At 26.1% G+C, this 25,542-nt stretch overlaps 1 protein-coding gene across 1 annotated transcript in view; it reads left to right on the plus strand.

Annotated features, from left to right (window-relative positions):
* The window catches only part of LOC132947171 (basement membrane-specific heparan sulfate proteoglycan core protein-like), a 148,017-nt gene that overhangs the window by 33,424 nt on the left and 89,051 nt on the right, over positions 1 to 25,542 (plus strand). Inside the window, exon 2 of the mRNA XM_061017383.1 lies at positions 19,314 to 19,405. Coding sequence (XP_060873366.1) covers positions 19,351 to 19,405 — 55 coding nt within the window. The 5' untranslated portion in view covers positions 19,314 to 19,350. The remainder of the gene's footprint in view (positions 1 to 19,313; positions 19,406 to 25,542) is intronic.

Below are 25,542 nucleotides of genomic sequence, written 5' to 3' on the forward strand. Positions count from 1 at the left end.
GTTTACTTTTTTTTATTGACATTTTATTTTTGGAATAAAATACTATGATCTATGATACATGAAACAAAAATATAAAATAAATTAAAGAATGTGCCTACATGATTTCAGTTAATATTATAAAAATTAAAACTCATGTAATTTTGTAATACAATACATAAATACATCTTTCCCACATAAACTGTCCCAATCGATGGAAGTTGTATGGTGCATACTAAACCTGCGAAAAATCGACTTAAGTCATATCATTAAGCCAGCAGTAAAAATAATATTTGTTATATTTAATAGACGTTTGAAACTGAGCAACGGTCATATTATAGCTATTAGCATGATTATACTATTTTGTATTATAATTGTTAAATAAATGAAAGGTAGTTTTTTCAAAATGTATATACATACCTATTTATACAACATAAATTATGTATGCTTTAATTTATTAATTTGTGTATTGTCAATCAATTTGATGATTTATGTTTTGGAATAATGTATAATTAAAAACATTAATTATAACGATCAAATACAAGGGAAAATGTGTAAAAACGTATTCTGCTCGTACAATAGTACTGACATGTACATCTGTAAATCTAAATAAATTAAAATTCTTGACAACAGCACATCGAAGTGGATTCTGAAACATGGACTCTATGGCACGTGGCAATTGATATATTTTGATGTATCACTTGAACTAGTTATATCAAAACTCTGATATTGGTTCGATAATAAAATGTTACGACTGTTATTTTGTATAATATGTTTGTGACCATGATACTGGTACATTTTATTGCATATGAAAGTTCATATTATAAAATATTATACTTAGCCTACTTGGGTATGTTGAATTTTAATATTCTTAGCATAACAATTGTAAGATAAAAATTTAAAAAATACATACTTGTTTAAATTTTAAATTTTTCTGAAATGTAATACAATGTTTAAATTAATAAAATATAATTTATGATTTTAAAAAGTAAACTCAGACAATAACTTTACCTATCGTTTTAGATTCTGAGCGGAGCGAAAAAATGTATTGATTTTACAAGGATGTGTCTTTTTTTATTCTGTCAGTTAATAACATTTTAGGTAGTAAAAATGTTCTGATTTTCGAGATCAGCATCTTTTCATTGATAGAAAACTGAATCTAGTTAGTACTTTGTGGAAGATTAAAATTGAAAATTCCAAGTAGTTTAAAATATGTCAAGAAAAACAAAAAAAAAGTGAAAAAAGATGTAATTTTTTACGGAAAAAGAATTTTTGAAAAAATCTTTTTATTTATCTTCATTATATTTATATTATTATTTTCAATATAGGTATGAATACATAATCGGTAACATTTTCAAAATATTTTGACTCTTTTTAAGCTAGTTATAACCTTGATACATTTTTCGAAATTTGTAAATTTGTACCTATTAATTTACTCTACATAAAAACTTTTTCACTTAGTAAAAAAGCTTGAAGGTTATATGCAAGGTTCCTTATAAGTTTCATTAATGCAAGTTCAAAAATATTAAAGATATAGGTATGCGCGATTATTTTTATATGCATTTTGAGTTCAAATTTTAAAAAAATCATCAACATTTCAAAAATGTTCAAACTATTTTTCAGTTAGAAATTCATAAAAGTTTTTCCTTTCTTAGCTAACATTATAAATTTTGTTGGAAGATTCCCCACAAATTTTCATACTTAAACAAACACAAACGTTTACCAGAAAGTAACATAAATTTTTCATGAGTGTTTAAACTTATAATTTTTACGATATTTGATATTCAGCTGTAAATTATCGAATTTTCATTTATCGATTTTTGATATTTTGTTGTATTACCTAAACAAATTACCTTGAAATTTTTACCAAATATTTATACTAGCATTTTCCGTACATGATACAATTTTTAATCTATTTTTACTCTTTTAGCCATGATAATTTTTTATTATTATATTATTTATTAGTTAGAAATGTATAAAAGTTTTTCTTTTCATAGCTAACATTGGACATTTTAATAAAAGGTTCCCAACAAGTTTTTTAACCTCTATCCAAAAGAAAAAGTTCACCGGAAAGTCAGCCTTGAGATATTTTCGAATTTTATAATTTTTTTTTAAACTATTAAATTTGATTATTTATACAATATGTATGGTAATGTAAGTTGACACAACGTATCAGAATCGTTTTTCATATACAATGATTAATTATCATTGAATTCCAAATATATAACACACCCATTACAATGACATGCTCGACAACTACTGTACAGCAGAGCGGTACCTACTAGTCCACCTTTTTTTTAGATTACTTCCCTTGTAGTTTTTTTTTATTTTTTAATATTCTTTATCACTTCTATATTTAAACACATTTTAAAAAGTTAAATCCTTAATTTTGATTAATGTGTTTCATAATTTGAAATTTATTTACGATTTTATGAGTGTTTAGTTATTTTATAGCATATAGGTATTTGCATTAATGAGAATACCTATTAAGGTTAAATTAATATATGTTGGTAATAGACAACTTAACATTTAAAAAATATATAGTTTCTTAATTTTTCTTTAAATGTTTATATATTTATATTTTATTTCGTTTTTATAGTTTCTAGCATGTGTCTATTAATAATATTTATAATAGTAAAATACACACAATATAATATTATAAATAATACCCATTTATCAAATATCTGAAATTTTACGGGAATGACCCAATTTTGAAAAATAATATGACTGTAGTGCGTTCTGGATTATTATTATTATTATTATCAAACCTATTTTTACAGAGAAAATTACGTTGATTGAATAACCCAGGATGTTACTCTATTCATGGGACTAACTACATTTTATAACGGTATTTAGCAAAATTAATTTTATAACCCATTTTAGTTCATCTAAAAATACAAAGTAAAACGTTTTATCGTGAAACTTCATCACAGTTAGTGAAACGTACTATTTCATACAATTTCGACGTTTTAAGTAAGGTCTACGAAGGTGGCGGACGATGGATTCCACGAGGGACAGGGCGTAACGTAAATAAAATAATCCTGTCTCAACACGGTGGATAATAATATGAGGCCCCGTAGTCTGAACGACCAGGACATTGTTTAAGGATTTGATTTTACGAAAACGTGACGATTATACGTATAAATACGAGGACAGACGTGCGCCGGAAGTGGTTTACCATGACGGAAACACTCATTAGGTACGTTAAATACGGACAGGCGTGGTGATAGCTGGGTGGGTAAGTACATGCACCTACCACCACCACCAACACTTCCTGGACTAGAAGCGTACAGTCAAAGAGAGAAATGGAAAGAAAAAAAAACTGTGGATAGCTATAATAACTATATAGGAGCTGGCAAATGCGTGGTACATAAATCTTCGGCTTACCGTCCGAAGTAGCGAGTTTATTCCTTGAAAAAGTATTTAGGTGGCCTTATTACGTATATACCTAAAAATAATAATAATAATAATAATAATAATGTAATCCAATAGTAATTATTATGCTATTTTAATAATATAATAGACATTGTATGACAGTGGTGTCCTACCATGATTTGTATCGCCATGATACAGCGTTATCACGATACAAATGTTGATTTTACACAAATATTATATAATTTATCGTAGATACACGTCGTCTTATTATTCTGTGTAATATGAATCATTATTTCCGATATATTGTTAATTATAATTAAAAATCAAACTTAAATAATTATGTCAATAATGTAAAACCTAAAGACCACACATAATCGATGAAAATGTATTATTTCATAGAATATCATAATTTTTGATATTCATAGAAATATAATATCACAGTTCAAATAAACGGTGATAATATTATAGCTTTTAGCTATAGCATAACGAGTACTTGTAAGGAAGATACCTATTCATGTATCCAGTAATACATAACCTTGTCTTTTTATTAAGACCTTATCAACATCGCTTGAATTGTTCTATCATTTTTCCTATTTTTTTTTCTGGTGATAACATAAGTATAACATGAATGTATTATAATATAGTTATACCTACCAGATGTGGAAACATATTATTATAGGTACATTTCGTTAAGGGTTTTCTGGTTATATTATCCGTAAAAAAAATAACTCGCAGTCAATATAAGTATAAAAATTCCAGTGAAGAGTAATTTATGTGCTATGTATAGTTACTTCACGTCAGTTTAGTTTTATTTTTTTTCTCATCCTCAATAATGCTGGCCCAAGATCGAACCTGCAATGCCACCGTAAACTTCAGACGGAATGCTTAATAATTTGGCCCAAGCACGTGCAGACGTTACTGCGTCCAACTATTCCATGCGTCCCATCCATATTCACGTATACGTACGAAGTATTGTGAAGTCGACCGCATTTTATTAGAATTTTTATTTAACAGTGTATTAATATAATAATATCTGCTTACGTAATGCAACATTTTTGGGTGCGCAGAAAACGTGACGGCGGGACGGTTGAAAGTAATGTAAAACAAAAAAAAATTATAATGATTTAAAAACAATCATTGTTCTCGGTAGACAATTGCCAAACGGGGTCTGAACCCACCCCTGCAGGTTTAAAACTATAAATCATAATATACTTCAGGACCGCAATGTCTTCGATGCGCCTTGAACCTTATCATCGTCGACCGTGTATAATAATATTATATAGGCGCGCTCTGATCCGTGACCGGTCCTGGACCTCCGCCACTGAGTGCGTTTTCACCATTATACCAGGTCACAGGGCCCTACGTAATCGGCTCTACGTGGTCGTTTCACATTTTAATCATAGTGGTTTTGTCGGCCGTCTCTTCGCATAGGACGGTTGAAGGACACCACGCCCGTTTCGAAAATGTCTGTCATAATCGTGGTTACCGACTGATTTTAGATTTATCCAATCACGCCCGAATTGTGCAAAAGTATAATATCGGATTCGGAAAATCAATCAATATATTTATAAAATGTCTCATAATCTCATAGAATAATAATAATATATATATATATATATATATATATCATCTCATAATCTCACAAGTAGCGATTTATTTCGTTCCGATGTTTTTGTAAAATTATTTCAATTCGAAGATGATCTAAGGAATTGTGTATCTATTTGTGCGTATAATATACTATAACATATAATAATATTATATAGTATTATTATTATTATAGTGGTCATACAGACTTGACATTTTATCACATTGAAAATAATTTCCACTTGACTAACAACAAATGAAAGCAATTAAACCTTAATCTGGCATTTGAGACAATATAAAATAACAGCTCAAAACATACATATAATATAATTTTAATAAGAACTAACATACTTTTGTGGTATGTAATGTAATTAAATAATACAGTTATTATGAAATTGGTTTTTCGTTTAATTATAAATCATACACATATACAATATGCATAAATTTAAATTTACTCTAAATAATAAAATTCTTAAGTTTTTTTTATTAAGATTTGTAGTTTGTATAATTTTTAGTATTCAAATTTCACGTTTTATATCTCAAGGATCTATCATAATTATTCATAACCATTTAATATGATTTCATATTTCTTAGAATTTAGATTATGGATAAAATAGTTTATTTATATATTTATTATATTATTTTAGTTTTACCAAAAACGTCTCTTTCGTAGTAAATATGACATAAATGTCAATATCTGTGTGATAATAATACATGTAACTGATTGAATACAATATTAATACTTTATGTTTGTAAAATCTTCATATTTTACGAAATAATAAAAATAACTGAACAGTGAATATTATAATTTAATTTAATAATTTATTATGACATAACTTTAATTATTCAGACATAGAAATATTATAATATTATGTGTTTATTAATATATCATAATGCAATGGACAACAATTCAAAAATGTTGCTGTTGTCTGTTACGTATTTACTTAGACTTAATTAACTTTATAAAAAACTGTACACATATTTCATAACAATGTCTTTTATTGTAATATTGTAGGTTTTTTTTTATTGAGTTTGACTTCGGCATTAATTTTGTGGAATTTTAATTAAAATAAAACAGAAATGTACGATATTTGTCATAACCCATTGAGTCTTTAAGGGGGTCGATCCTTATTTCCATGCTAATAGTACCTATAGGTAACTAAAATATTTCCATTCCACGAAACTGATACGGCGGGAAAAGTATCATAGAAATAGATCCTTATTCTTTTCATTGACATTTTTGCTTATAAATAAAAATATGTAAAAAATTGATAGAGGTAGGCATTTTATTTTATTTTTTATTTTAGCATACAATATGGATGTGATCCATATTTACATTTAATATTAATACAAATAATTACAATAGTGGGATATAACAGTAAAATTTAGTGATACATAAATACTTGATTAGGTTTGTGAGACGGAAAAGGTATTAATTAAAATAAGAGATATTTTCAAGAATGTTGTACAATACAAATACATTTGAAACAATGCGATTATCAGCCTAAAAATAACTTCAAGAGGAAATTTAATTTATTTTCAGAATTTTTTGTACATTAGTTTAGGTTATTTCGTCATCCGGTGTGATATTATAATAACACGCGTCCACATAATATTATCTATGGTAAATATCCCGCCCGTAATTATCCACTTAAAATTACCGCCTGGTATGGACGCACCGCTTGCACGTGCCTTAAGTCCTGTGCAAAATACAATTTAAGAATAATAGTATTAGACGTTACTAGGCAATTGACATGCCATTCATAAAATTGTACCAATAGATTATGTATCTGTTCTATCACGATTCCAAAAGATAGTTGCATTATAAATCATTTGTACAAATAAACATTATGTGACGTACGTATTTTTCAAGAGGGCTGTCCGCTAGTGTATACAGCCATATAATTAAAACGCCAGGGTATTTCAATGAACCATTTTACAAACTTGTCCTACAGGCCACGCTCTATTTGAATTCCATAAGAAAACGTGTAAAATTAAGGTTTTGGAGACCCTACGTGGCGACAAAGACAAGTACAGCATGACGGGCTTCAAAACCCTACGCGGCGCTATTTACAAGTCACATCGACGGGCCAATAGACGTGGCGCTAAATTCAAAACTCAATTTTTTGGATTGGCGATTAACCTGTTAACTATCCGTGAACAGTGAATATAGGTACAATTATATTACTCACGTTATTACCTATTAATTAATAACTATAAAATTAACGCATACAAAATGATAATTATAATCAAAACAATATAGTTGTATGTATTTAACCATAATTGGCGTTTGATGTTAATCAGTTTAACGTAACTCGAACGAGTTTGTTTTTTATTGTCAACGCGTATTTGTCGATACACACTACACCGTTGTATTGGAAATTACTTTCGAACACAAAGAGGATATAAAATATAAAGCGTATAATTTAGGAACAATAAAATAACGCTTCGGTCTCTAGATATTGATTTTTTCGAGATTTATATCGGCTGAACAATGTCGAAAAACTGCAGAAACCACCAAAATAATGGTATTAATTAAATTATTACTACATAGTTGTGTCGTTTATTGGCTGTTTTGAAGCAATTGGAAGGGAAATTTATTTTACTCTTAAGCTGAAGTCTTATATATATATATATAATTATAATATTACAGTCGTATATAAATATAAATTATTTATTATAATAATAAATACAAGTTTGAAATGTCATCTAGATATCTATAGTGTTATATTATAGGTACACGTATTATATTATGTCATAAATAGTAAAAAAGGAACACAAAAGTGAACAGTTATAAGTCAACACAATTAATATATTTTGAATTACAAAATAATAACTAAAATCGTTAAAAGAAAATTCGTTATTTTTTGCATCAAATTTCATAAAAATTAGAATTTAAAATAATAATAAAAAAAAAAGTTGTAGCTGTACTATGTTTTTAATGTTTTAAGAATTTTAAGATTACCTTAATGATCATTAAGAACATTGCATTGTATTTTAAAGCTATAGGAGTGTAATTTGAAAATATTACGAATTTTCTAATTACAAAATAACTGTCAATTTTTCGTGATATAAACAAATTTCGTTTTAAATTTTAAATAGGTATATGAAAAAAAAATGTACGTATAAATATATTTATATTTATAATACCTTCAATTTTTAGGACGGTTGTGTTAAATTACCATAATTTTGATTAAAAAAATATAAAATCAATATGTACATCTACCTATAAAAAGTTAAAATTTCGAAATATCTATAAATAACTCAAAAAGAACCAACATTATTTTAAATCTATACCGTGTCTATATAATGCTAATGTAAATATTTGGTGAATATTTCAAGTCGCTACCCGGTTATTCATTATTGAATTAAAACAAAATTACAAAATAAATTATGCATTTATGTCAAAAACTGGTATTACATAAATATTTCCATTTTTCCGTAATTGCGTTTAGTTTTTTTCCGATTTTTTGAAAAATGCTGAGAATTTTTAATATTTTTCCCTATTTTACATAATATATACATATTTTATAGAATTTGAAACAAATTTAAAATATATAATACATATATAATTTATAATAATAGGTTTCGAATACATATCTTTTGAATAAACAATTATTCAAACATGTGAGTCGTTAACTATAATAGATAAAGTATATAAGTACCTACACATAAAACGTATATAATATAATATAATATTATTTTATCTATACTATACTATAATATTATAAAGAGGAAATATTTGGATGTTTGTAACGAATAAACTCAAAAACTACTGAACCGATTTCGAAAATTCTTTCACCATTAGAAGGCTACATTATCCCTGAGTAACATAGGCAAATTTAAAAAGGGTAAACCGGGGAGGTGCTCAAACAGTGATTTTGAGATTTACGATGGAAAAGTTTGGTTGTAAATAGTTTCTACTGGTTTCAATAAGTATTATTATTAAAACTATACCTGTTGGCGCAGTGGCACTTTTATGTATTTTAGGTAGGAATAGGTATCCGCGCGGCTCATATGTTCATACCATATACCTTATACTTAGTTTAAAGTCTATGGCTCATACACAAAAATTCAGTGTGACCATATACGCAAACACTTGGGTATTAGATTTACTAAAACGCTAATTTATAAATTATTTATTTATTTCTTTAAATTTAATTTGTTTACTAAAAATAATATATATATATATAAATGAATGTTTGTCTGTAGGTCGGCTGGACCGATTTTTATGAATCTTTTTGTGTGTGCTCAACAAAAAAATAATAGGAATAATACTATTTTATTTGTGTTGTGTCAATAAAACAGAATAGATTAGCGTCTATAAAAAAAATATATTCAGTATGAATAAATAAAAATCATATTATAATATAATCATATGATACATATACGTATATACGTATCTGTTTTATCAAGAAATAACTTTAGGTATAACTATCTCGTTTAAACACTAGAAAATCAAAACAGTCAAATCCGAAATGTAAATCTAATTCAATTGGTTGCTGATGAGTGACGACGTAATTCATCCACCCTTCTCTATTAAACATCGCTTTAATTTTTCCTTTCAATCACAATTATCAACCTCTATATTGCCTCTGAGGAATTTTGTTCCGGTAAAAATTACAGGAGAAAGTAATTACATCTGCCAAATACGAAACACATCAACCGGATCAATAATAAAGGAATTAATCATAAATCAAAAATCAAAAGAATAAATTAATTTTGCATAGTCTGATTATATTTAAACTTGATTATTGCACAGGTTGAAACGATTAAATATATTTGATCATGTTGTTTAAACAACATAATATCCGTCTGTTGTATGCAAATATCAAATAGTCGTGTCTCAATATTTCGATCTACTGTCAAGTATACAACAACCATACACACGAATTTCCAAATGTCACAATCTCATTCACATTTCACAATCAAGAGAGTCCTCAGACTTTATTTTTATACAGTTTTCACTGTAGAATGTTTCAGGTCAATGGTCATAATGATTGATAATACTATACATTATGTACACATGGCGTACATCGCATGGACATCTGAACATAATAATCATTACATTTAAATGTATCATACCTTTGTGATAAACCTTGTGTAATAATATATACATAAATACACAATAATATATATTATATATATATAACAGAAAATTAATTCGCCCCCTTTAAACATTACTGCGTGAACGCCATTTTTCACAATATAGTCAACAAAGAACCAGCAATGTGTTATGCTTTTAAACTTCTAGAGCACATATTATATCCTATAATGTTTTCAAAATACAGTGAGTTAAAAATAATATTATGCGAATATAAAATGGAAAAATATTTCAATACATCAACACAATCAAATTATTCCATATGCTGCTATATTTCGAACTTGTGAAAGAAATAATTGTGTAATGGAATGTGGTAAAAACATTTTAAAAATAAGAAAAAAACAGCGTGGACAGCTGCAGTCGTCAGTAAAAAATAAAAATAAACATTTTCCAATATATATATAAAACAAAAAAGGATAGATATTAAAAAAGGAGTAGTTTTGAAGATCCTAATTAAAGAGTTTCATAATAATTTGAATAAGTATGATTGGATTTTGGTAGAAAGCTTAAAAATATTTACATAGTGAGGATTAGACAATTTTTACTCCTAAAGAGACTACTAAAATTTAGTAGTTGTAATTTAAACATTATAACTAATATGTATTTTAATGTGTTAAGATAATAATATCTTAAACGTAAATATTTTTCTACGTAGATGTTTATATTGTAAAATACTCTATTCTCGGGTTTTTATTTGTTTGATACTTATTTTTATTTAAATCAAATAAACATATAATTATTACTCAGAAAGAATCAAAATTATAACAAAATATCTAAAGTTGCCTTAAGGATAAGCAAATAATAACGGAAACACAACGTGTATTTGGCGTAATATATAAAATACTTAACGAAAAATGCATACACAACGCTGTCAGAATACATTGTTGAAATTCAAGTCATTAAAGACGCTATGTTGCATTTTTATTTCCACAAATACATCTGAAAATATTTATTTTTGAGTGACAAAAGAAGGTCTCATTGTTATAATGTTTTCTTGTGAAATTAATAATTTTTAATATCAGTATTCTATCAATACAATCTGAATGAATAGAAAATTTAAATTCAACATATTTTATTTCTACAGTACACAATATTTAAATTAGCTGGTACTTTGATTTCGAATAATATGTTTCTTCCATATAAAAACAAATGATATGAAAGTTATCTAGGTAAGGAGTAAATGTATTAATAAGTATCAATGAACGACATACTTTAAAAAACGACTAGGTACCTATCTGAAAATCAAAGACTAATTCAAATACTCATTAATTCCAAATTATATTTTGTAATATATTTATAATAATAAATATTATTGATAATTAGTATAAAAATATTTATTTTTTCTCTATAAAATATATTGATAAAAAATGTTATGCTTGGCCGATAATATTGAAAAATTGATAATATATATTTTTTTTACAATCGTTTTACATTTTTTAATTATAATTATCAAGTAGGTACTAAAAAAATTATACTATCTAATTCTATACCTATTTAAATATCTATACATTATTTTATTTTTTAACTTTGTAGAAACAATATTCACTGCTTGTAATTAATGAATTGTATTCTAATAGCAAATAAAAATTAAATAAAAACATTTCATATAAGAACATAGTTACAAGGATGAGTTGATAAAATTAATTATTTGAAACATTTAGTAGTGTAACATTTTTTTATTGACTGAATTATTGTGAGGCCAGTACAAGCTCTTAGAAACGAACGAACTTCATAATTTGAATGTTTTTTTTTTTTTATTTTATGTTGTCTATTGATTTAGTCACTAAAATATTATAATCCAGTCGGACTTAGTTATCTCGAAGTTGAAGTGCCCTGCTAAAAATGTCGAGTTATTCAAGGATACAATAGGCAATAGGGAATTCTAGAGACCACAAAAAAGTTTGACGTACCGACGATTTTGAGTTTAAAAAAAATTGTGTATTGACAAACGAAGCACGTTACTCGATAAGGAATGGAATTTTATTTAAAAAAAAAAAAAAAAAAACAGCTCAAATTATTATAAAATATTTGGAAAATGTTATGGTGTATAGAAAATGCTAATTTAAACATTCAGTCAACATTTCATGTACCTACGGTCATTTTTTTTAGAGTTGCACCAAAAACCAAAATTGATTTTCTCGAAAACAGATTTCGCGTAAAAATTCCCGTTTTTCCTTAATTTTTCTTTTGTTTTTCACGTCGCTTTTGTAAACTTCTGGGAAATGTTTACTTTTGACCCCCCCCCCCCCCCCCCCCAAAGTTCCAACTAGATTCACTTTCCTATCAGAAAAGTTACTGTTGAAGAAAATCCAAGCATTTTTACTGTCCTAAAAGGTGATGACAGACAAAAAAATATTAAAAAAATAAAATTAAAAAAAAACACACATCATTATTAAATCAATACATTCATCGCTTCGCTCAGAATCTAAAACTGAGGCACTCGGGGACTGCCGCAGTAAAGCTATTGCATAGCAATTTTGTAGCTATGTATCATGTGATTATAAATATTTATTTTTGTATGATATTAATTCAAGTTACACTTTTTGAGAGCGACGACCGAAAAGAAAATGACAAAATGAGTTTTTTTGCTGATAATGGTAGATAAACACCGTACGGAAATATTTTATTAGAGACTTTTTTTGCTTAGCAACTGGTTAGACTGTAAATAACAAAAATAATAATAACATCTTACGGTCACGCTTTTTCGTTACGAATTTTTATTTTCAGTCACCACCACGCCTGCTATAAAAGCTATGCAATAGCTTAAAAGTTTTAAGTACCTAGGTGTTCCGTCATACCCTGGTCACTCTTATTTATCATATAATATAATCAAACAGCAGAATAATATAATAATGTGTACCTTCGCGGATGCCATACATTTTACTAAGTAGGTATTATATGCGTTGTATTATAGTGTATACCTACTGTATAAATAATATAAAATGAAAAATGACATGTTACGGCTCATAAGCACAATACGCCGTTATAATAGTAGTCAATTTACCTCGTAAATTAAACGAACGATGTTCATGCGACAAAGTTGATACGCATAAAAGGCGATTTCGGAATCGGACCAAGTCTGGATAGCGTCGACGAATAAACGGCGGCCGTGTCATCATTACCGGCCAGCATCGTCGACCCAAGCTGATATTTTCCATTTTTGCAAGATATATTCGTAGAACAAGTGAAATACTATTATGCGTGTGATGTGTAGTAGACGTGTAGGGAATTATTACAGTCGGATATACACCCGAGTTAATAGATAAGATTTATTAATACTTTCGATCCGTTTTGACTTTGGAATAAAATATGTTTTTTTCCTGTTAAAACGCACGTTATTTAATACTCTTTCGGTTATGACTTATGAGACTGTATCTTATAGCCTCCAGACTTGCACGACAAGTAAACTGTAAGTAATTAATAATATCAATAAGGATGATTTCTATATTCAACATAATATGTTATCAAAAATTGTGTTCTTCGATATAGTGATGAATTACTTTTACCGGTAGGCACTTTATGCTGTTTCATATTAAATTATTTTTAATTTATTTTATAAAAATTGTGAAATTTAATAATATTCTTATAGCATACATGAAAATAATACAATGTTATAAAGTTAGTAGGAAGGGTATTTTAAAAGACGTATGATATATACATATACATTATACATATATGTATATTTTTTTTATATATGTGTCAGCTGGTATTTCTAAGAATGAGGACTCCAACATAATTATTTTTTTCGAAAGAATAATATTATAAATTGCTTGTGAAGAAATTTAGCTTGCGTATGTGTACCTACTACTAAGAATAAATGTATCAACTTTATTACATAGGTACTGACACAGTTATTTTATTACAAGGGATTTAAATAGGTACTGTAGTTGTTAATAAAAGACAGTTCGCAATCAGTTTCAAAATAATATGCAAGACTTATAACACCAAGGCTGCTAATTTCCAATTTTGAGTCATATATGTATTACATACCTATAAATCAGTTGAAAATTGGAAATAGTTGTAGGTATTCGCACTACTAAATAATATAGTCTGTGGTAATCTTATAATTTATTGGCTGTACAATATTTTCTTCCATAATGTATAGAACCCAGAACTCTAACCAGCTCGAAGAATGTGTTTTTCCTAACTTGTTTAATATGTATTATTGATTAACAAATCAACAATCAAAAGTTTTTACAATAATTTTAACAAATCAAAGTACGACACATTTTGTTATGTACCAACGTGGCCAGTGGCTACGTTATACATTTTTATGATCGAATAATAAATAAAAGTTCTATTAAATAAATGTATTATTGAATTTAATATAAGCATGACTCAGCACTTACAATATTATTTTTCTAAAAGAATTATAAAAATTAATACAAACTTAATAGTTAATTTAATTCTTAGGTTGAAACTATGCGTAAATTGTAGATATTATAATAACTTTTCGTAGTCGATAACATTGAGTAGCTGGATTAGCAATTTTTGGTTTTTTCTTTCTCGATTTTTTTTTTTATCAAATGATTTACTGAGAATTAGAACTACCAAATGTAACCGTACTGAGAATCCTAAGAAATAGTGGTGCTATTCTAAATAAGCAATTATAATTTTTTTGTTTTTAATATAAATGTATAGGTTATACATTTTAGATTCTGAGCGAAGCAATGAATGTATTGACTTTACAATGATGTGTGTTTTTTTTTATTTTTTTTTGTGTCTGTCATTACCTTTTAGGACAGTAAAAGTGCTTAAATTTTCTTCAACAGTAACTTTTCTAATAGGAAAGTAAATCTAGTTGGAACTTTTGGGGGTCAAAAGTAAAAATTTCTCAGTAATTTTCAAACGCGACGTGAAAAACAAAAGAAAAATTAAGTGAAAACGGGAATTTTTACGCAAAATCTGTTTTCGAGAAAATAGATTTTGGTTTTTGGAGCAACTCTAAAACAAATGACCGTAGGTACATGGAATTTCGACTGAATGTTTATATTAGCATTTTCTATACACCATAACATTTTTCAAATATTTTGACTTATTTTGAGCTGTTTATGGACATTTTTAGTTTCCGTTTTTTTTAGTTTTTTTTTCTATAAATATCAATAAAATTTTATCTGCTAGGTAAAAAAGCTTGAAAATTTAATAGATGGCTCCTAGGTTATTGTTTTAAAGGCAGATGAAAAAAATTGAAAATCATTAGTCACAGTTTTTATTTATAAGCATTTAAAGTTCAAATGTTGACAACATTTATCAAATTTAATATTTAATAATTATTTTGTAGTTAAAAATGTATAAAATTTTCAACTTTTATAGCTGAGGATTGAAAATTTTGAACAAGGCTCCACGTAAATAGTTTATAATATATAAATTTCTTTATTCACAATAATTTCATCAAATATACTTGGTAATATCATAGGCTGACTGACCGTTTTCGCTCAGAATCGTTTTTCTTATACAATGATATTATATCATTGAATTCAAATTTAACACATCATCCATTACAGTAACCCACTTGTAACCTACTGTACAGCAGAGTGACATCCACTTACCCACCTTTTTAATTTTTAATATAATATCTGAGCCATTACATATTTCGAGTATATACGTATAAACCAATTGGGGAAATATTTTAATCTCGATATTTCAGCGTAGTCTTCTCTTTTTTTAATTGAACCTAAATTTCGAGGTAAAATTAAACCTCGTAAGGAAAATAATTTGGTTGCAAAACAGTATGATTTGTATTTGTAGGCACATACTTTCTCAAATTGTCAAGTTAAATTCGTTAAAACGTTATTTTAAGTAGGTATACACTATGTAGTTCAACCTTTTCCTACATTCATTTTCCGTCTCTCAAAACTGTATAAATATTTTAAAAGCGTGGTTAAGAACGTTTAATTGAACAATTATTGTAATCTTATAATTATGCTAAGAAGGCATCATGGGTTGCCAGTACCCAAGTTACAACAATTCTCACATTTCAGTCGGACTTTGCATATTAAGCTACTTCTTATACTCACCTATAATGCAATAGGTATGTAATATTAACTCTTTATAGCATTAAATAAATGTTTTATATTATAATTTTTTTTACGACTTAACCACATATTAACATATTGTTAAAAAATACCTGTTGAAATAAAGGAAAAAATGTCGATTAAGTAAATTAATCTAAGAATAACAATTAGCAGTGACATTTCAAATTTTTTCTCTTAGATCAACAAACAAATATTTAATTTAAAATAAATTTTATCGTCCTGCATAATATAGTATTTATATTTTATAATATGCAGCCTTATATAGTATAACATAATATTATATATTTTATATCATAACGGTGTATATGTTCTTAACTCATGGATGAATAGTGAATACAAAGTATATAAAAGAACTGAGTATACCTATGTGCACCTACTTCGCATACCTACAATTTTGTTATAAATGAAAAATCATAGTGTCTATATTATATAACTATTAACTACCCTAATTCATACTACATAATAATATATTATTATGGTATTACCGTTTGTTACCTATCATGTTAACTATTTTGATGTACCAGCTGTATACTGTCGAGTCTTCTTGTTATTATTTCACTCATTATGCCGAGGTATCACCAGAGTTTCATAATCTTCTCGTTGTTTCTGAACCTCAAGTGTTCGTGTCCAAGCTGAATATTTTCCTTAGACGTCTTCTTTGAAAGATTGGGTAATAGATTATTTTCTTTTATTTTATGCAGTGTTCATGATTCACGTCTATACATCACTATACTATGGTTTTTTACTATATCTTACACTAGGCAGTGTAATGATTCATTACAGTTAGATCTTTAAACTTTTTCTTAACATTCTTGACTTAAGTATTTCTTTTAGTCCATAATAGAATCTATATCCCGCTTTATCCTTTCTCTTATTTCAGTTTGAATCTCGTCCTTCTGTGATAATTTGTGTCCCAGATATATGATTGTACCTACTTGTTTGAATTTATACGAACCCATTTCCATATGAGTGTGCATATTAAGTAGGTACCTAAAAGTCTTTCTCTTTGAATAATCAAACGTAGGTATATACTATGGGTTTTCCACGTTTATTTATAATAGTATTCGCTTCACTGTCTCTAATAAATGCTTAAATTGTTCTATGAGGTAATTTTCATATTTCGGTTGCAGCACTACATAGTCAGTAAGTCAGTGTACTCTAGCAAGCCAAATATGGTATTACATATTTTTACACCTGCATTTTCTAACAAAACTTCTTTCATTAAATTCGTTTAATAATACAGGAAATATTGCATATTTTGTCTGATATAGAGTTTTCCACCTTTTTTCTAATAATAATAATAATCATTATTTATTCAGCAGTATGTTTACAAAAAATTTGATTACTCATTTTTTTTATTACACTGCTTTGCAATTCGCTTTTAAGTACAAGTCTCTAAGAAAAAAATTGATAGTAAAAATAGCAATTAATTTATTATAAATAAAATAAATATATATTATATACTTTAGCCTTTATTTTTATGTAGGTACATGATGCTTGTTATTTATTATATCTTTCAGTTTTTGTGGTAGGCCAAAATGCTGCAGCAGTGTACCTAAGTAGTAGTATGTTTTTTAAAACCAACGAACAAAATATGTAATACCTTAAAGGCTTAAACCTTATCATATTCCTACATATTTTAGAGCATCTGTTGTTGAATGGATATCTAAATATAATTAATCTATTTTTCCTGAAACCGGTAAGATTTTTCCCTAGTACATCTTCGGCCCATGGTCGTCGTACTCAACTGTCTAATACATAATTAAATAGTATTATTAACGGTAACGTCGAGTGCAATATATTCCTCCCTCAGTAGTTGTTACATATTTGTCGGGTCACCCTTTTTGTATATTAAACATAATATAATTATTACCATTTTCCATTATTCGGGAATATTTTCCCTTTCCCAGATTTCTTGTAATAAGATGGAAATGCATTCAGTTAGTCATTATCCAACATTTTTAAAACCTCTTCTGGAATATCATCTTCCCTTAGGGAATGAAAGCTATGTTGTGAAAGCTCTATGTTGTGAGCTAAAAGTACTTTCTTTTCCAGTTTTTGTAATTAAGTTTTTACATATTAATTTTAAAATATAAGGATAGCGCCATGGAGAGAGAAACAGCCTTTATTTAAAGTGAGCTGATCACCATTTGGGTTGCCAAAAGACACAGTATACTAATCAATATTCAAATACATTGTAAATTTACAATAGAAATAAACATTACTAAATTTACAATACAAGGGGATAAACGCTATATTAATTCCTTAAAATGCGATGCGATAACTATAATAGTTTATTTGTGTGTTTTGATTTTTTTGCCATATGATAATAATTTTTCTATTTTCATCTTAGCATTAAAATTTTAACCGCATTATTCGTGACCACGAAAGTTTGTACTATTATAGCAGATAGGGGCGAATTATTGGTGTCACATGTAAAAAAAATGTTGTTAAAATAAAAATGTCGTACATTATAGTATTTATTCAAAATTTAGAAAAATTATCAAATCAATTCATTTTTAGATTCTGAATGGAGCAATTGGTTTTGGAATAATATGAGTTTTTTTCTTTAAAATTTTTTTTGTGTTAATCATCACGTCTTAGAGAAGTAGAAATACTTTAAATTTAGTTATTTTGTTGTAACCAAAAATTATTCATGGGGGCTTGAAACTTTTACGTATATTATTATATTTAATACATTATAAAATGTCCAATACATACAAATTATTTTTTTGCCTTTGATTGTTTTTAGTATGGATCTACTTACGTTAAGTCGGTAGTGACTCAAAAGTTAATGATAGAAAAAGAAGAAGAAGATATGGATATATATTATGTATTATATATACCTTAAAATAATTGAAAATGAATAATATTATAATAAATAAAATTTTACCGGCAAAAATTAATTTAACCTATCGAAATGATAATAGTAAAATATTCAATATACAATTAATATTAATATCATAAAATATCATAAAATATACTTAGTATAATATAATATACCATTTAAGCTGACAGACCGTCTTCTCTGAATCGTTTTTCTTACCTATGCGATAAATCATTGAATTCAAGTTTAACACATGCATAACAGTAACTCAATGACGAAGTACTCTCGAAGATTCGACACGTATTGATCAGCACAAAGAATATAAATGCATAATCTTAAATTGAAAATTAATACGTGACATTGAATTATCTTCTAAATTTTAATGTTTCTAATATGTATTTATATTTTTCAGATGGAAAACATTAAATGATTGTGGTCATCTGGTAGTGATGGAGTTGGTTCCAGTGGTCTCTGTAATTTTGTTATACGCCATCGTGGTTACCAGTAAGTTTTTTCTTGAAAAATAATACTTAACAATAATTGCTAAATGAATTTAATATTATTTATCACACGATTACGTATTTTATATTTTATAAAAACTATACTGTTATGCTAACAATATGTTTCTCTCTCAAATCTTTTGGAATTCATATGAAGTAGGTAGGTGTTATAGTGGATATAGTGTATTATTTATGAATAATATTAGACTGATTATATATTTAATCTTTTGATAACGAAACTGTGTGTAAAACTCGTCACATAGATATTTACATTAACACGTAAGACAAAGAAAGATTAATTAATTGTGTTGAAATTATGCATTTATGATAACAGTAAAAGGATTTGGCATCCAACAAAACTCCAAGAAATTAAGCGATAATTTACAAAATTAAACTTCTAGTTTCTGCACTCTAAACTTAAAAATATATACGTCATAATAAATATATTATGTATTCATATCACATTAAAATATAACAATATTATTACTCCTAAAATAATATGTATTATTACTTAGCACAAAAATATATCTTAAAATTTACTAAACAATTATTGAACTATATATTTTAAAATCCTAACCTAACCTACCAAAATATAAATAAAATTATAGGTACCTATTTGACATTTTGGAAGTATATGTACCTACTAATGTTCAAAAAAATGTTGTTAATTGTCTCATTAGATTGGATAAGTTAATTTAAGTATACACAATATAATATTTAAGTAATATAATAATAATGCGTATGTTTTGAGTGTAAAATTATCCGATTAATATTAATAAATCTAAAGCATATTGCACTTCTACAATTATTTAATTTTAGAATAATAGTATAATTTTCCTGCAACTACTGTAATCTTACTTTCATTTGGATCAAATTCAAACGTGTAATATTTTACGAAAACATATAAGTTTTACCTTGTGAGTAAAATTAGTAAACCTGTAGTTTGGCCTTTCCTTATGACCTTTTCGAAGATTTATACATGTTCCAAACTTTAAAACACGTGCGTCTACTATTTAACATGTTTTCTCTAGTTATTAGTCAAGTTATTATATGTTTTAATTGAACTATTTATTTGCTTAATGTAATATTCAAAACAATATCAATACATTTTCAGTATGAAACTAGTCTCAATTAATTTCTATAAAAAGAGGGAAAATATTTTATTTTTTTTAATTTGAAATAAAGAATCTATAAGCACTATAAGCTTATGTGGTAAGAGTATTACAATGACTTGGAATTTTGAGTAAGAAGCCACTCATTGACGACACTTGGCGAAAATAAATTTAGGAATCTTTTTACACTTTAAAAATGTTTTTATTTACTTTGATTCAAGGTAATACCTAATTTATAAAATAATTGTGAAATAATATAACAATAGATACATCAATTGGGTATTTAGGCACAAATAACACTGAATGAAGTCACTATAGAATATAATATTTCACTTAAATTCTAGAACTGTAATAAATAGTTATTTTAACATACCTACTGCTTAGAGAAACTAATGATATTTTAAGCAGTATTTCTTATATTCTTAATCAAATTATTAAAACCTAAAGGGATAATAAAAACATACAATAACTATTGTGAAAGTAATGTAAAAGAAAAGTACCTAGGTAACCAACAATTACGTATCAGTATTATGAAAACATTAAAGTTTAGGTACATATAGTCTATATTACATTTTTAAAATTCAAATTTAATGAGAAAAAATGTTTTAATTTAATAATCTATGCAATTCGAATTATTTTCTTGATTTTCGTGTAGGTATCTATATTTAATACTAATATGTCCTGCACTTTTGAAAACGTTCACTTTTGTCATTTATTAATTTCGTGTTGATTAATATACCTAAAATAATTAAAGTAATACAGGAACTGGGTGAACCATTAAAACTGAAGTCTTTAATTTGGAAATTAATTATAAATATAGTATTCTGAATATTAAAAATATATAATTATCTTAAAATATTTTTTTAAATTATGACTAGAATACAATACATTTAAGCTTCATTAAATCAAAATCAAAATATAATAATTTTAAAAATATTATTATTCAATTATTGTAAATAAAAATAAATTTGAACTGAATGCATTCCTTAAACTTGTTAACAGATATAGACATATATTAATTGCCTCAAACTTCCAAGTATTTAAATAGCTAATACTAAAACATACTACCTAATACATACATATATATATATATATTTATAAATACTAATACGTAGATACTATTACATGGGTTATTAATTGGATTCTGAGAATATTTACTTAATCTCTATGTAAACTTAATAGATTAAACAATTCGTAGACATATTATAGAGATTGCGTGTATTTGGAACTTGTTTCGTTTTACTCATCTCAATGCAGTATTTTGTGATATTATATTGAAAAGCAATGATAACAATTTATAATCAATAACTATTTATTCACATTCACAACCATTTTTTGTTCAAAGCTTGATTAAAATGCAGTAACTAAAATACGAAAAAACTCCAATCTTTTTTTTTTACAGTTTTTGATATTATTTCCATATACTTAGAGGTACGATATTGACAGATATCAAAAATAAACTAAAGAGAAAGCAAAAATATAACCTCTTCAAACAAAATCTTTAACACAATGAAAACCAATTTCATTATAAGATTGTCTAAATTCAGTAACTTCGAGCTAAATTTAAATTAAAATGGTAGTATCTAAGGTACACTATAACCACGTAACACAAGGAAGATTACTTCAATATACATACTTAAACATATAAATTAATAATATTGTAAATCTAATAAACCATGTATTATCTACAATGAATCACCGTGTTTCAACCAATGAATAAAAATAATTTCAAAACTATTGGCTCTATTATAAAAATTATAAATTCTAACAATAATATCAGTTGTTGAATACATTTTAATTGGAAGTCTTTCTAATTCGTGCATATTTTTACATTTATACTTTATATAACTTATGTTTTTTAAAACATTCGTACTATTTGTGCTTTATACTATTATCATCTCTGTCAACACCAATTATCCATATTTTATAAATTATTTTATCAAACATTAACAAACATATTCTAACAATGTTTCTTTGTGACACACTAACACGTATGCTAACAAGGAAAACTATAATTTGATAACAATAAATCTATCATTTTTGGAATGTAACATAAACGATGTGTATCTACATCGAAGCTCTACGCATAATTAATATAATTAGTACTTATTATACACATTATATACAAAGCATTTAAACATAATATAATATAAACTAATATGCAGTTTACATTTCACGAACAAACATTTTCTAAATGGTATCATAGAATTATTTTGAGTCACCGGAACTACCTTTTAGAATATACGTCGACCTTTTAAAGAGCTTTACACGGTTCAAATGGTTTAAGTGGTTTTAGAATATAAGCGGTCCTACATATTATTGTGTATTAATGTATATATTATATTATATTACGCAAGTTTATGTACATAATATGTGCTAGTAAATGAAAATTGGTGAGTAAGTTAATTTGTTCGTTTTCATAAAAGTCTTCTCTACAGTTAAACTTTTGACGAAATAGTAATTATCTAGTTTTCCATTTTTAAGTATATTAATATACTTATATTATGTAATAAATTCTAAAACATGAGAAGTTAAACTTACTTAAATTAAAATAAACTTATTTGTTTAATAATTTTAGTCATAATTAAAAATAAATCAACTATAGTACTATATATTATATAATAATATATTGATATGTATAGGTACCTACATACATTATAATAATATAATAATATATGGGTAGTTAATATAATTGTTATTTTACAAGGCTAGCCACTGATAAAATCGATAGTTGAACAGTTATCACAATATGTTACATAATTAACAATATGCTCTTAAAAATACCGGTGAAGGAAACCATTTTGATTATTTACATAGGTAATGTGTACTTAAAATTTCATTGATAATTTAAAAATATCGAATTTCAAACTTCGTGTTTTTTATGATTTCAATCAGCCAATAAGTTAAAGAATATATTTTTCAACCTAACAATAATCATAACTTAGATGTAAATATACACAAAACAAGCCCAGTGTGCTACTGTGAGATGTAATGAAGAAAGAACGCACTTATCGGTCAAATACGTAATTATTTTAAACACAAAAATAAAAATAAATAATCAAATCGGTAAACAAACTATTTCAAGTAAAGTATGTAACGCAAACAACGTTTTAACTATTAGAAATACAATTTAAAATGCTTTTTTAATCGTTAAAATATAAAATTTTTAAAGGTATATATTTTAGATTTTGAGCGAAGCGATGAATGTATTGATTTTACAATGATGTGTGTTTTTTTTTTTTAATTATTTTTTTTTTTTGTGTCATCACATATTAGGACAATAAAAGTGCTTCGATTTTCTTCAACAGTAAATTTGATGATAGGAAAGTGAATCTAGTTGGTACTTTAGGGGGTCAAAAGTTTAAAATTAAAAATCCTTAGTTACAGTTATTTGGTATTTATAAGTATTTAAAGTTCAAATCTTTACAAAATACGGAAAAATCACGAAAATTAGCAAATTATTTTGAGTTGAGGATACATAAAAATGTCTCTTTTTAAATCTAAGATTTGAAAATGTAATACAAGATTATCCATAAGTTTGTCTACCTTTATCAAAAAAAAATGTCTACAAGAAAGTCAAATTAAATTTTTATGAACGTTTGAAATTCATATTTTTACAACATTTAATATTCACTCGATTTCTCATGTAACGATTTTGCTATTTTGTTGTTATTCAAAAACGAACAACTGTAGATACAAGGATCCACGCAAATAGGTAATATATAAATTACTTTATTCACAATAATATCATCAAATATACTTGGTAATATTATAGGCTGACTGACCGTTTTATTTTTAAAAATATTTTATTGCATATGTTTTTTTTTTATCAACATTTTAATATCATGCGAATGGTTTCATTTTACTTTATCAAATACTTGTTATTTATTTTTCAGTAAAACTATTCATTTATTTCTTTGTTTTTGTAATCAGCAACAATAGTATTATTATATATAATAAAATTATGGTAATTGATGCCAAATATATATATTATATATATATATATTTATTTTTATTAATTATAGGAATATTTACCAAAATAATTATTTTTCAACTATTCTGCATCACCATAATTATTAAATTGTAATGATGCTTCATCATATAACTCTAGTAAAAGTAGATGAGTTAATTATAACGATTAACGAACACATTTTATGTCTCTTTTAGAATAATTACAGGTATTTATTTTATATTTGCATCAAAAGAGAAAATAATATGACCCACGGGTCACGTGGACAGTTTCACATATCTTATGAACATTTCATTCAGCATTACAAATTGTATAATATTTTGATCCAGGATTCTTGCATTTTTTAATGCCTAACAATATTTAATCGTAAATTTAAATAAATGCTTTAGAAATGCGAAAATAATCAATTATAATTTGTATGTCTTTAAGTATGTTTAAGCTATCCTAATAAATTATAACAATATACATTTTAACTATATCGGTTCATCAACTTTATTATTAGTAATATACCTACACATAGGTTTTTAATTAATATCAAACATAATAATATAATCTACAAATATAGATATACATTCTTGCCTCTTGTATACCTCACCTAACCAACGAAGTTTTCTGCTTTAGGCTATAACTATAATATTTTATGCGTAGTATGTTGTATCAATATTAAGAAGGCGTGTAAATAAATAAATAGTTTTTAAGTAATTTAATTGTGCGTACTAAGGATAATATTATAGATCCATGATAATGGGTTTAGAAGATATAGGGGTGTGCTGATTTTAAAATTTTAGTAATTAACGTAAATCTATATTCTATAATATATACGTTTATAATTTTTAAAAATGGTCCAAGTAACCGAGTATAATAGATATAAGATCCAATATTACATTTTTGTAAATTAATTTTAAGGACTATTATCCTTAGTATAAGCATTTTAATTACTGAGAAACTATTGGTTCAAATTTTTAATTAAGTACAACATCCAAATTAAAAATAATCAAAAAATGTATCTTCTGATAATAATGTACAGTAAAAAATTGACATTCTCATTTAAAAACAGAA

This window comes from Metopolophium dirhodum, chromosome 6, assembly GCF_019925205.1.
Source record: "Metopolophium dirhodum isolate CAU chromosome 6, ASM1992520v1, whole genome shotgun sequence".
Lineage (NCBI taxonomy): Eukaryota > Metazoa > Arthropoda > Insecta > Hemiptera > Aphididae > Metopolophium > Metopolophium dirhodum.